Source organism: Onthophagus taurus, chromosome 2 (assembly GCF_036711975.1).
Source record: "Onthophagus taurus isolate NC chromosome 2, IU_Otau_3.0, whole genome shotgun sequence".
Classification (NCBI taxonomy): Eukaryota; Metazoa; Arthropoda; class Insecta; order Coleoptera; family Scarabaeidae; genus Onthophagus; species Onthophagus taurus.
Genome location: NC_091967.1, coordinates 5,309,297 through 5,324,063, shown reverse-complemented (window position 1 = coordinate 5,324,063; position 14,767 = coordinate 5,309,297). Strand labels below are relative to the sequence as shown.

The 14,767-nt window shown below is 30.1% G+C and overlaps 2 protein-coding genes across 6 annotated transcripts in view; one reads left to right on the top strand and one right to left on the bottom strand.

The window, feature by feature from the left end:
* Nucleotides 1–5,838: 5,838 nt before the first annotated feature.
* Nucleotides 5,839–11,913, top strand: LOC111427089 (pickpocket 23). The gene is made up of 7 exons (XM_071194645.1): nt 5,839–7,664; nt 9,762–10,031; nt 10,094–10,178; nt 10,252–10,397; nt 10,476–11,003; nt 11,314–11,650; nt 11,711–11,913. Exons 1-7 carry the CDS (start codon nt 7,489–7,491, stop codon nt 11,780–11,782), a joined length of 1,614 nt encoding a protein of 537 aa, XP_071050746.1. The 5' UTR covers nt 5,839–7,488; the 3' UTR covers nt 11,783–11,913.
* Nucleotides 11,901–14,767, bottom strand: part of LOC111427436 (Protein kinase C delta) — a 29,674-nt gene continuing 26,807 nt past the window's right edge. For all 5 annotated transcript variants that reach the window (XM_023062583.2, XM_023062584.2, XM_023062580.2 and 2 more), the window contains 3 exons: nt 12,626–12,814; nt 12,436–12,576; nt 11,901–12,381 (listed from right to left, as the gene is read on the bottom strand). In XM_023062583.2, the coding sequence (XP_022918351.1) occupies nt 12,232–12,381; nt 12,436–12,576; nt 12,626–12,814 (480 nt within the window). In that variant the 3' untranslated portion in view covers nt 11,901–12,231. The remainder of the gene's footprint in view (nt 12,382–12,435; nt 12,577–12,625; nt 12,815–14,767) is intronic.

The following is a 14,767-nucleotide window of genomic DNA, read 5'->3' as shown; positions in this document are numbered from 1 at the left end:
AAAATTCAACGAAAAACGCGAGAAAGGCGTCACGTGAAGAATTCCGGTCGGAAATCCGCAGATTTTTCGATTGAATCAGATGAAATAGAATTACTTCGCACGCGTTCCCTTATTCATAAAGGCGCTTAGTCAACGATATTAAAATAGAAACTGAGTTATTCGAGGCTTTGTGACGTTCCCAACAGACGTCTTACAATCTTTTGAAACACCTTGTGTTAAATTCGCCAAATTTTAGTTTTATATTTTATGTTTTAATAATAGTTCTTTAGTGTTGTAACGAAATTAATCTTTAAAAAGAATTGTCATTGCGCAGTAGCTCAATCTGCGCGAATAAGAACACATCTAACTTCTCACTGGACTCAGATTAATGTATTGTGTGTTGCTTATATTTATAGTAATAGTTGCTTAAAAAATAAAAGTAGAGTGCTGCTTTTCTATAAGGAGTGGTTTTGCCAAACACCTCAGTCATGTGAAATTTCATACACAAAATCTAGCAGAGAATTATGATCTTATAGACCAATTAAAAAAATTACTCCGGCGAGATTTATCTAGAGGAAAAATTTTTCTTCTTTCATTAAATCGTTTTTGAAATCGATCTATTTAAAACTTTTTTTATGGATAACTTTTGGTAGATTTTAACACCTTACAATAGTTTTTAACACATTTTGCCACTTACTGACATCGTTTGGTATGCATTATTGATAGGCTTTTATTGTTGACAGTTTTAGACACTATTTGACACATTTAAATACTTCTAAACACATTTTCACACTTTTTGACATTGACCTATTTGACCTAGTGTAGTGAATTATAGACGTTGATGCAGAATTCGGCAGAAATTGGAAATACTTTTCGAAGTGGACAGAGACTAGAAGAGAGTGGATAGACCCAGGGAAAGGTTGAGCTTTTTCTCACTTTTGACATTAATATTGGGTCACTTTTCATTTTGTCACGCTCCCACATTGTTTGGCGCTTTTTGATATTATTAGTTTTTTTAAGTATTGACAGTTTTTGATGATATATAGCACACAAAGTTTCATAACCAAATCTGTACGTTGTAATTAAAATTTTTTTAATTGTTGATATGAATTTACTAGTTAAACACTGGATATTTTTATGTTTGCCCATTTTTTTAAATTACTAAATGAACGAAGCTTTTATTTGTTTTGCGCAAACAGTAATATACAAAAATGTTATCTAATGGATTTTTCAAAAATAGAGTTCGATTTTAATATTTACAATTACCTCGGGTACAATAGCCGCGTTTTAAACGCGGCCAATTCGACATTTTATAGTTTATATTAAGTTGTTTCGATGTGGGGGAAATTCCCTTGAAAAATGTTGTTCTCGATTTAACTGAGTTTTAAGCCCTTCGCCAATTGATAATCGCTTACCTCGCCCTTTTATGGAGCAATTTAAAAACTTCCGGTGCGGTTTGAACGTTTAAAGAAGCGACGACGACGACACATTAGTAGGTTAAGCACACACTTCCGGCGAACACGAAAATTTTTACGAGCGTACTTTTCCGCGAACGGAAAATACATCTGTAAATTTTCCTTCTGAACTAAAAACTTTTTTTTTCTATCTCGCTCTAATATTTCCTCTTTTAGTTTTCTTAAAACTAAGAGCCAAACGAATTGTCTCCGCCTCTGTCGTTTCCACTAGGTACGAAAATTCGCGTAATATCCTTTGTCTACCTTAAGAAAATTTATTTGAGCAAAATTACTTCTTGTTCCGGTGCAAAATTGTTCCTTCCTGCTCGGGGTTCCCTTTTTGTTATGACTTATCCGAGTCGTAAAGTCGTAAAACGGCACTGTTACCAACGTTTCCTACTAGTTAATTTATTATTAAAATTAAAACATAAATGGTTAAACCATAATTACAACTCAACTTAAGACGGAATTATCATTAAGTTTATTTTACAGTACAAATTCGTCGAACCAAGTTAGGTGTAAAAAATCATAACAACGATGTTTATGGAAATTAAGAAATTATTTATGGCACATTAAATCTTCATCAAATTTGCTTTAAAATGTTCTTTATTTCATGATGATATCTCAATTAGTTTTTGAGATACGATTTTTTAAAATTTATCTTTTACATCTACAACAATTATACATGCAGTGTTGGATTTAAAAAAATATAACAACGATGTTTATGGTAATGAAGAAATTATTTATGGCACATTAAATCAGTATCAAATTTGCTTTAAAATGTTCTTTATTTCATGGCGATATCTCAATTAGTTTTTGAGATACAACTTTTTAAAATTTATATTTTATATCTACAACAATTAAACATGCAGTGTTGGATTTAAAAAATCATAACAACGATGTTTATGATAATTAAGAAATTATTTATGGCACATTAAATCTTGATCAAATTTGCTTTAAAATGTTCTTTATTTCATGATGATATCTCAATTAGTTTTTGAGATACGATTTTTTAAAATTTATCTTTTACATCTACAACAATTATACATGCAGTGTTGGATTTAAAAAAATATAACAACGATGTTTATGGTAATGAAGAAATTATTTATGGCACATTAAATCAGCATCAAATTTGCTTTAAAATGTTCCTTATTTCATGACGATATCTCAATTAGTTTTTGAGATACAACCTTTTAAAATTTATATTTTATATCTACAACAATTAAACATGCAGTGTTGGATTTAAAAAATCATAACAACGATGTTTATGATAATTAAGAAATTATTTATGGCACATTAAATCTTCATCAAATTTGCTTTAAAATGTTCTTTATTTCATGATGATATCTCAATTAGTTTTTGAGATACGATTTTTTAAAATTTATCTTTTACATCTACAACAATTATACATGCAGTGTTGGATTTAAAAAAATATAACAACGATGTTTATGGTAATGAAGAAATTATTTATGGCACATTAAATCAGCATCAAATTTGCTTTAAAATGTTCCTTATTTCATGACGATATCTCAATTAGTTTTTGAGATACAACTTTTTAAAATTTATATTTTATATCTACAACAATTAAACATGCAGTGTTGGATTTAAAAAATCATAACAACGATGTTTATGGTAATGAAGAAATTATTTATGGCACATTAAATCTTCATCAAATTTGCTTTAAAATGTTCTTTATTTCATGATGATATCTCAATTAGTTTTTGAGATACAACTTTTTAAAATTTATATTTCATATTTACAATAATTAAACAAGCAGTGTTGGATTTAAAAAATCATAACAACGATGTTTATGGTAATTCAGAAATTATTTATGGCACATTAAATCTTCATCAAATTTGCTTTAAAATGTTCTTTATTTCGTGAGGATATCTCAATTCGTTCTTGAGATACGATTTTTTAAAATTTATCTTTTATATCTATAACAAACATGCAGAGTTGGATTTAAAAAATCATAACAACGATGTTTATGATAATTAAGAAATTATTTATGGCACATTAAATCTTCATTAAATTTGCTTTAAAATGTTCCTTATTTCATGACGATATCTCAATTAGTTTTTGAGATACAACCTTTTAAAATTTATATTTTATATCTACAACAATTAAACATGCAGTGTTGGATTTAAAAAATCATAACAACGATGTTTATGATAATTAAGAAATTATTTATGGCACATTAAATCTTCATCAAATTTGCTTTAAAATGTTCTTTATTTCATGATGATACCTCAATTAGTTTTTGAGATACAACTTTTTAAAATTTATATTTCATATTTACAACAATTAAACATGCAGTGTTGGATTTAAAAAATCATAACAACGATGTTTATGGTAATTAAGAAATTATTTATGGCACATTAAATCTTCATAAAGTTTGCTTTAAAATGTTCTTTATTTCATGATGATACCTCAATTAGTTTTTGAGATACAACTTTTTAAAATTTATATTTCATATTTACAACAATTAAACATGCAGTGTTGGATTTAAAAAGTTATAACAACGATGTTTATGGTAATTAAGAAATTATTTATGGCACATTAAATCTTCATCAAATTTGCTTTAAAATGTTCTTTATTTCATGATGATATCTCAATTAGTTTTTGAGATACAATTTTTTAAAATTTATATTTTATATCTACAACAATTAAACATGCAGTGTTGGATTTAAAAAATCATAACAACGATGTTTATGGTAATTAAGAAATTATTTATGGCACATTAAATCTTCATCAAATTTGCTTTAAAATGTTCCTTATTTCATGGCGATATCTCAATTAGTTTTTGAGATACAACTTTTTAAAATTTATATTTCATATTTACAACAATTAAACATGCAGTGTTGGATTTAAAAAATCATAACAACGATGTTTATGGTAATTAAGAAATTATTTATGGCACATTAAATCTTCATAAAATTTGCTTTAAAATGTTCTTTATTTCATGACGATATCTCAATTAGTTTTTGAGATACAACCTTTTAAAATTTATATTTTATATCTACAACAATTAAACATGCAGTGTTGGATTTAAAAAATCATAGCAACGATGTTTATGGTAATTAAGAAATTATTTATGGCAAATTAAATCTTCATCAAATTTGCTTTAAAATGTTCTTTATTTCATGATGATATCTCAATTAGTTTTTGAGATACAACTTTTTAAAATTTATATTTCATATTTACAACAATTAAACAAGCAGTGTTGGATTTAAAAAATCATAACAACGATGTTTATGGTAATGAAGAAATTATTTTTGGCACATTAAATCTTCATCAAATTTGCTTTAAAATGTTCTTTATTTCATGATGATATCTCAATTAGTTTTTGAGATACGATTTTTTAAAATTTATCTTCTACATCTACAACAATTATACATGCAGTGTTGGATTTAAAAAAATATAACAACGATGTTTATGGTAATGAAGAAATTATTTATGGCACATTAAATCAGCATCAAATTTGCTTTAAAATGTTCCTTATTTCATGACGATATCTCAATAAGTTTTTGAGATACAACCTTTTAAAATTTATATTTTATATCTACAACAATTAAACATGCAGTGTTGGATTTAAAAAATCATAACAACGATGTTTATGGTAATGAAGAAATTATTTATGGCACATTAAATCTTCATCAAATTTGCTTTAAAATGTTCTTTATTTCATGATGATATCTCAATTAGTTTTTGAGATACAACTTTTTAAAATTTATATTTCATATTTACAATAATTAAACAAGCAGTGTTGGATTTAAAAAATCATAACAACGATGTTTATAATAATTAAGAAATTATTTATGGCACATTAAATCTTCATCAAATTTGCTTTAAAATGTTCTTTATTTCATGACGATATCTCAATTAGTTTTTGAGATACAACCTTTTAAAATTTATATTTTATATCTACAACAATTAAACAAGCAGTGTTGGACTTAAAAAATCATAACAACGATGTTTATGATAATTAAGAAATTATTTATGGTACATTAAATCTTCATCAAATTTGCTTTAAAATGTTCTTTATTTCATGATGATATCTCGATTCGTTCTTGAGATACGATTTTTTAAAATTTATATTTCTACTTATAACAAACATACAGAGTTGGATTTAAAAAATCGTAACAACAATGTTTATGGAAATTAAGAAATTATTTATGGCACATTGAATTTGTATTAAATTTGCTTTAAAATGGTATTAATTTCGTCATTACATCTCTAATGGTTCTTGAAATACGATATTTTAAAGGATGGAAATGACATCATCGAAATCTACGATTGGTTTTGATCAATCTATAACTTTTAGTTCTTCATAGACTTACTATTCTGCAAAGTCTACTTTATTAGATTTGAATCAAAATAAGAATGAAGCTAATTAGTAGATAAATAAAATAGTTATTGTTAACTAGAATGTAGCATTTAGTTAACTATTCGGACTTTAAACTCCAACTTCACCTTACCAACGCAATTATTTTGAATTGAAAATTGGTGCGAACTCTTTCGCTGGAGTTCGATCGTTGGCGAGGGTATACAAGAGGCTCCTAAACCCTCAGGTTGCTGTCGTTCCCTCGAATCATTTTTATATTAAATTTTGTACCCGGTGAAGTGTAAATAGGTGCATTGTGATGAGAAAAATTGAAATTTTTCGCTTTCAATCAAAGATAAAATAAAACTCTGTTATCGACAACTACGGTCGTATTTTCATGTCTACAACGACCGTGAATTGTTGTTCCATTTTTAATTTTTTTTGCAAATTAATAGGATGGTAGTTGAAAGCTTTGTCGTGCTTTGTTGGGAAGCTTTAGAGGCTTTGATGATGCGAATTACGCTCGAGGAAACGTTTTATTACGCGGTTAATTAAACGCAAATGTGTAAATGCGTACGATTTCTAACTTGGAGCTACAAAGTTAACAAAGCAACTGTTCAGTTTACAAAGATGCAAAGGGATAACTCTTTGGAGTAATAAACTTTATAAATTTTCTTTGTACATTTACCTATCCACGGGATTATAATGATAAAAAAAACATAAAAAATAGATTGTAACTGATACAGTCCAAGGTAATACCACATAATAGTGCTTTTGTAGTCGTTCGTTTACATATTGCTTCATTAAAGGGTGGAATAAAAGCATCCCTCACGATGGTCTTTTTATCGTCCTCATTTCTATACAAAACCTACAATAGGATTGATGCGTTTGAAATATCATTATCTGAAACATTTATTACTCTTTTTGTGTGTGGTTTCGAATTAGATTGTGAGTTCTTGCATAAAATGGGGAAAAAATGTGTTGTAAAAAGTAGTACGAAGCGTGAGATTAAAGTTGGAACGTCCGAGGGCGTTAATTAAATTCCCATATATTCTTGAGTTTCGAGGCTTTTGAACGGTGTCCGTGACGGTTATTGCCACGAATCTAATTGCGTTTGTTTAGAAAAGAGTTTATGGAGGAAACTTTGACAAAATTAATTGGTGATTAATTTCCTTAATAAATTTTATATCAGCACACAATATATTTTTTTAAAATTTTTTAGGAACCTTTACGACCACTAAAACCAAGATTAATCTTGAGCTTGGAACGACGCGTGGAGAAATAATCGGTCGTGACTCTGTGAGAGAGTTGGCTGAGCTTTGTGGGTTCACTGGAACTCGGGATTAAACGAGGAAAAGTACCCCAAAAATAGTCTAAGGAAAGGGGCCGATAACCGCACCCACCATTCGATAAGCTCTTCGCGCTCACACATTTGATTCCTTTGTGTTTTCCCAACAACAGAGGCATAAGCGAAAAATCGAATTAACCCCGGTTATTACAACGCTAATAAAAAAACTAACAAGTTGCGTAACTGAATAATAATCTAGAAAAACCCTTGAATTAATTTTTAATTATCTTTTTATTTCGGACGTCCACTGTAGTTAAATTTCAAAAGATTATGTAACACAATTTATCTGAGAGTCCGGGGACGATGGGTCGAGAGTTTTAGAGGCGATAATCTCAAGTTATACCACCGTGAAAGTGAGAAATAGAAAATTAAACTAAAGTACAATGGATACTGTTCTAGCAGGAACCGTTAAAAGAAATAAAAAGAAAACGAAGAGTGTTTGCAAGACGATGAAATTACTTGAGACTAGTTGGACGGTTCAGGCCAAGTTATTCTTTCAGAATTGCACGTTGCACGGCGTTAAGTATTTAACAGAAAAAGGACGGCCTCTTTCAGAAAGGTAATACAAGTTTATGGAAATGAGAGATTGCGAGTTGGTTCGTTTAAAATTAATGAATTTAAAGTAATAAAGTTGCGGTTTTTACTTCGTTTAGGTTCGTTGTAATGGTTAAAAGTAACTCATTTATGACTATGACGTGCTCAAAATGATAAAAATTCATTTTCAGTTCAACGTTACATACATACTTGTAATCTTTCTTCTTTTTCATCTTTACTTTTATTTTATTTTGCAAGAGAGCAATATTGATAAGATTAAAATTAGCTATAACTATCGTTCCAAAAGTTTTTTTCTAACATGCTCTGCTTCCCGAGTATTGCCATTAACAACTTGAAAAAGCAACAAATTTATCTAATTTTCATATATTTGTAGTTTTCTCAATATTGACGCATCTGAGTGCAAAAGCCAAAGAGAACAATATTGCTAAGAATAAAATTAGCTACAACTTTCGTTTCAAAAGTTTTTTTGTAACATGCTCCGTTTCCCGAATGTTATCATTTATCATTAACAACTTAAAGGAACAAATTCATCCAATTTTCATATTTTTGTATTTTTTGCGATATTGACGCATCTGAGTGCAAAAACCAAAGAGAACAATATTGATAAGAATAAAATTAGCTACAACTTTCGTTCCAAAAGTTTTTTTGTAATATGCTCCGTTTCTTGAATGTTATCATTAACAAGTTCAAAAAGCAACAAATTCATCCAAGTTTCATATTTTTGTATTTTTTGCGATATTGACGCATTTGAGTGCAAAAACCAAAGAGAACAATATTGCTAAGAATAAAATTAGCTACAACTTTCGTTTCAAAAGTTTTTTTGTAACATGCTCCGTTTCCCGAATGTTATCATTTATCATTAACAACTTAAAGGAACAAATTCATCCAATTTTCATATTTTTGTATTTTTTCCGATATTGACGCAGTTGAGTACAAAAGTCAAAGAGAACAATATCGCTAAGAATAAAATTAGCTACAACTTTCGTTCCAAAAGTTTTTTTGTAACATGCTCCGTTTCCCGAATGTTATCATTTATCATTAACTACTTAAAAAAGGAACAAATTTATCCAATTTTCATATTTTTGTATTTTTCTCAATATTGACGCATCTGAGTGTAAAAGCCAAAGAGAACAATTTTGCTAAGAATAAAATTAGCTACAACTTTCGTTCCAAAAGTTTTTTTGTATTATGCTCCGTTTCCTGAATGTTATCATTAACAAGTTCAAAAAGCAACAAATTCATCCAAGTTTCATATTTTTGTATTTTTCTCAATATTGACGCATCTGAGTGCAAAAACCCAAGAGAACAATATTACTAAGAATAAAATTAGCTACAACTTTCGTTCCAAAAGTTTTTTTGTAACATGCTCCGTTTCCCGAATGTTATCATTTATCATTAACTACTTAAAAAAGGAACTAATTTATCCAATTTTCATATTTTTGTATTTTTCTCAATATTGATGCATCTGAGTGCAAAAACCAAAGAGAACAATATTGCTAAGAATAAAATTAGCTATAACTTTCGTTCCAAAAGTCTTTTTGTAATATGCTCCGTTTCTTGAATGTTATCATTAACAAGTTCAAAAAGCAACAAATTCATCCAAGTTTCATATTTTTGTATTTTTCTCAATATTGACGCATCTGAGTGCAAAAACCAAAGAGAACAATATTGCTAAGAATAAAATTAGCTACAACTTTCGTTCCAAAAGTTTTTTTGTAACATGCTCCGATTCCCGAATGTTACCATTAACATCTTGAAAATATTTTCTTCTGGTTGTCGAAACACTTTCTTTACGGCACGTATCTCTGACATGCGTTATACATTGCTACCCAGGTAGCCGAAGTTATCCACCAATTGTGACACTTCACCAACTACGTTGATCTGCCAAAAATGTTAAGGTTATCTGCATATCTCATCATTGAGACAGATTTTATCAAGGTTGTGTTTAGATCAATGAGTATGGGTGCTAATCTGTCCTAAATACGCTTTAAGTCACTAAATTCTTCATCCAGACGTAACATTCGATGGTTTTTCATCAATACAACACAACAATGTAGTTTACTTTTCTAGGATATAATTTTAATATATAATTTTATTTAAGGATAATATGGTTTTTATGCGTTGCAATTGCAGCGGTAACAGCAACGATAATAATAGTAAGTTTGTGGGAAAAATTTCAAACGAATCCAACTATAACAGGTCTAGATACGGATTTTCATGATTGGGAAGTAGCTTTTCCGGCTATAACAGTCTGTCCAAGTGCCCCAATCGACATTGAAGCGATAACGAACTACATTAAAACGTACGAAACAGCAAAAGTTTCATTATATTTTTTTTCTAAAACAAAAAAAACCGTTTCAGTAACGAAATAGTGAAAGAAAATCAAGATAAATTTATTAACTTTGTTACGAACTTTATTAAAACGTCGTACAGCGAGTTGAAAATGTTTGATGATGAATTTTATACGGGTGACATCTTTATTTCTGATTCGATGGATTTAAGAGACTTTGCAATGCAAGTATGTACCTTACAATTGGAAATAAATCGATGAAAGGTTGTAAATTTAATTTCTCGCCTCTTTGAGTGTTTAGTTCGTGAAGTCGTGCGAGAACGTGTTCACAGAGTGCATCTGGAAGTCAGAAAGTTACGTTTGTTGCGATGGTTTTTTTCCAATTTTTACGGAAATTGGATTTTGCTACACCTTTAACTCTCGTCACTACGAAATGAATGTTCAACGGTAAATACTTTTCGAATGCCATTTAAAATATATTGCGTCACAATTAATTGGCACTTTTCTTTTCTTTTTAATATTAAGAAATGGATCTAAAATTATTAATTTCGACAAAAAATACATTAAAGAAACCGATATTAAATGGTCATTAAAATTTAATTTAGAACCACCAACGAATTCATCAAGTATCCCAATTTTTATTCATAATTCGGATGAAGTCCCCGGATTAGAAATTAAACGGCAACATTTATGGACGGGAAAAGTAGACAAAATTTCTTTTTCAGTTAAACAAACCTACACAACAGAAGACGCGAGGCAATTAACAACAAAACAGCGTCATTGCGTGTTTGAAGATGAACAAAAATTACTTATTGATCATATTTACACGTTTAGCGCATGCACGAGGGAGTGTAGAATGAGAAATTCGATGAAATTCTGCAATTGCGTTCCTCATTTTTATCCGAGAATTGATAATCACTTTAAACATTGCACATTAAAACAACTTAAATGCGTTGAAGAAAATTCGGACGATATCCAAAACGTTGATAAATGTTTATGTTTGTTGGGGTGTTCAAATACCGTTTATGAAGTGGAGAAATTTAACGAAAATTTGTATGTTAATTAAGTATTATTGATATTTATTATGCAGTGTCTGAAACAAGTCGGCAAACCTTGTTGTTTTTGGCTCTATGGAACTTACGTTTCTGATGTTCATCCCGATCGTTCAATTTAACTAGCTGTATTTTTAAGAATTATGATGTGATATGTATGTTAATTTGAAGCTTAAAGATTCTAGATTTATTAAACATAAACTAATTTTTATCTTACAACAAAAAATCGGGATGAACAAAATTTCAGAAACCAAAAAGATAAACAGGTATTTCTGACTTCTTGGCGAACTTTATATATAGTTATTGTTTAGGGAATCGACTTCATTAGAAACAGAGTTTGTTTCATGGCCGATGGTTAGATACAAAAGAGAGGTTCTTTTTGGTTGGGTGGATCTCTTGGTATCTTTTGGTGGGATAGCCGGTCTTTTCCTCGGATTTAGTTTACTTTCAGCCGTTGAAATCGTTTACTACTTTGTAATACGAGCTTGGTGTATGTTGAGAATGGAAAAGGAGGAGCTTAAACGGGTGCAAAGGGATGCGAATTTAAAACGGAAGAGGGGTGGGCACGATATGAGCTTGGTTCCGAAGTGTTTTGATAAAAATCGAACGGTTTACAGAAGAAATATCAATTTTGTTTCATCTAACAGAGTAACTTTTTAATTTTAATGTTTTAAAAAGTGTTATTGTTTATAAAAGTTTTATTTTTAGATAACCCCGATGGAACAACAGAAAAATAGAGAATTGATTGTTTCGCCATTTGGGATTGAATATTTAAACTAAAAAAAATTGTTACAAATTAATGGCTTGAAAGTTTGACAGGTTTTAACTCGTAATTTTGTTCGGCTAAAAAAAAATTGGAGTTTTGCACTTATCAAAATGAGATCAATAACGAAATTAGTTCTCTTGAATATTCCTTATTTTATTCATATTCCAACTTACAATAATGACCATACAAATATAAATAATCATTAGGTATTGCTTATATTAAAACTTATATTTTACAAACTAAAATATATTGACTAGATTCTAAATATTAAAATTAATATTAAAATTTTTTTAAACGAAGCATTTTAAACTTTCGACAAAGCTTTAAACAAAGCTTTAAACGGTCTCGCTTTTTTAATTAGTAGTTTTAGCAAAGTTCTTTGATGTGTTTCAAGTTCAGGTACAGAATACTCTTTATATAAAGTTAATAAATAGGAACGTTACGACCGTTTTTACCTAGATATTTATCTATCAGTAGCGTTCGGATTCGTGTAACTAAAACCTTGAAATTGAGTTTGATCCATTGATTGTAATATGTTGTTTTCTATCGGCGTTAATTTCGCCTTTTCAACCGTAAAAGTCTTATCGAAGTATTGTGTATCTAGTGGATGTTGCTGAAAAAAAAAATATATATTAAAAATATAATAAAATTTAATTTGTGACGTTACCAAATTGGGTTTAAAAGGTGCTTCTAAATGCCTTAACTCTAGCAGGTCCCAACTAATAGGTCCAAAGAATGGATGACTTTGAATATCACCGTGTAGACTTAGTTTATAACCTAATCGTTTATTCCAATCTTTTTCTAAAAGCTAAAATATAATGGTTAATATAATGATTTAAATTAATTGATTGATTTACTTGGCTTAAAATGGAGTTAGCTTCTGTAGAAAGAAACCGTGGTAAAACCGGTTTTTCATTACAAATTGACCAAAAAAGTTCGTCTTCATCACAACCACTAAACGGTGATTGTCCTATTAACATTTCGTATAATAAAACGCCAAAGGACCACCAATCCACACATTGATTATAATGTTGACCTTTTATTATCTAAAAAAATAATAATTAACTCATTTGCATGATTTAGAAGTTCATTTGGGTTTAGTCGTACGTCTTTCAAGACTACATTAGAGGAAGAACTACATGTTTCTAGTTCTAGGTTTAGTGAAAGTTCTAATGCTAGTGTTAGTTCCAGTTTTAGTTGTTATTTATCGTTAGATTGCTGTATATTTTTCATTGGACTAAAACTAGAAGTAACACTAGACCTAGAACTAGAAACATTCGGGGTTAGCAGCACGTCTCTAAATAGGGCTAAACCCGAATGATTCTAATTCTAGGTCTTGTATTAGTTCTAGTAATAGTGTAAAACTAGAACTAACACTAGACCTAGAACTAGAAACATTCGGGTTTAGCCGCACGTCTCTAAAGACGGCTAAACCCAAATGATTCTAGTTCTAGATATAGTGTTAGTTTTAGTTTTACACTTGCACTGTCACTAGAACTAACATTAGACCTAGAACTAGAATCATTTGGGTTTAGCCGCACGTCTCTAAAGACGGCTAAACCCGAATGATTCTAGTTCTAGGTCTAATGTTAGTTCTAGTTTTCCAGTTTCCGAATCTTTCTAGTTCTAGGTCTAGTGTTAGTTCTAGTTTTACACTAGCACTGTTACTATGTAGAAGTTCTTCCTCTAATGTAGTCTTTCAAGACTACATTAGAGGAAGAACTACATGTTTCTAGTTCTAGGTCTAGTGAAAGTTCTAATGCTAGTGTTAGTTCCAGTTCTAGTTGTTATTTACCGTTAGATTGCTGTATATTTTTCATTGGACTAAAACTAGAAGTAGCACTAGACCTAGAACTAGAAACATTCGAGTTTAGCAGCACGTCTCTAAATAGAGCTAAACCCGAATGATTCTACTTCTAGGTCTTGTATTAGTTCTAGTGATAGTGTAAAACTAGAACTAACACTAGACCTAGAACTAGAAACATTCGGGTTTAGCCGCACGTCTCTAAAGACGGCTAAACCCAAATGATTCTAGTTCTAGGTATAGTGTTAGTTTTAGTTTTACACTTGCACTGTCACTAGAACCAACATTAGACCTAGAACTAGAATCATTTGGGTTTAGCCGCACGTCTCTAAAGACGGCTAAACCCGAATGATTCTAGTTCTATGTCTAATGTTAGTTCTAGTTTTCCAGTTTCCGAATCTTTCTAGTTCTAGGTCTACTGTTAGTTCTAGTTTTACACTAGCACTGTTACTATGTAGAAGTTCTTCCTCTAATGTAGTCTTGAAAGACTACATTAGAGGAAGAACTACATGTTTCTAGTTCTAGGTCTAGTGAAAGTTCTAATGCTAGTGTTAGTTCCAGTTTTAGTTGTTATTTACAGTTAGATTGCTGAATATTTTTCATTGGACTAAAACTAGAAGTAACACTAGACCTAGAACTAGAAACATTCGGGTTTAGCAGCACGTCTCTAAATAGAGCTAAACCCGAATGATTCTACTTCTAGATCTTGTATTAGTTCTAGTGATAGTGTAAAACTAGAATTAACACTAGGCCTAGAACTAGAAACATTCGGGTTTAGCCGCACGTCTCTAAAGACGGCTAAACCCAAATGATTCTAGTTCTAGGTATAGTGTTAGTTTTAGTTTTACACTTGCACTGTCACTAGAACTAACATTAGACCTAGAACTAGAATCATTTGGGTTTAGCCACACGTCTCTAAAGACGGCTAAACCCAAATGATTCTAGTTCTAGGTCTAATATTAGTTACAGTTTTCCAGTTTCCGAAGCTTTCTAGTTCTAGGTCTAGTGTTGGTTCTAGTTTTACACTAGCACTGTTACTATGTAGAACTAACACTATACCTAGAACTAAATCATTCGGGTTTAGCCGTCTTTAGAGACGTGCGGCTAAATCCAAATGATTCTAGTTCTAGGTATAGTATTAATTCTAGTTTTACACTAGCACTATTACTATGTAAAACTAACTATGTAGAAACAT

Coding starts and splice junctions, on each gene's coding strand:
- LOC111427089 (XM_071194645.1), top strand. CDS start 7,489: ATGGATACTGTTCTAGCAGGAACCGTTAAAAGAAATAAAAAGAAAACG. Junction 10,179..10,251: donor TAAGAGACTTTGCAATGCAA/GTATGTACCTTA, acceptor TTGAGTGTTTAG/TTCGTGAAGTCGTGCGAGAA. Junction 10,398..10,475: donor TACGAAATGAATGTTCAACG/GTAAATACTTTT, acceptor TTTAATATTAAG/AAATGGATCTAAAATTATTA.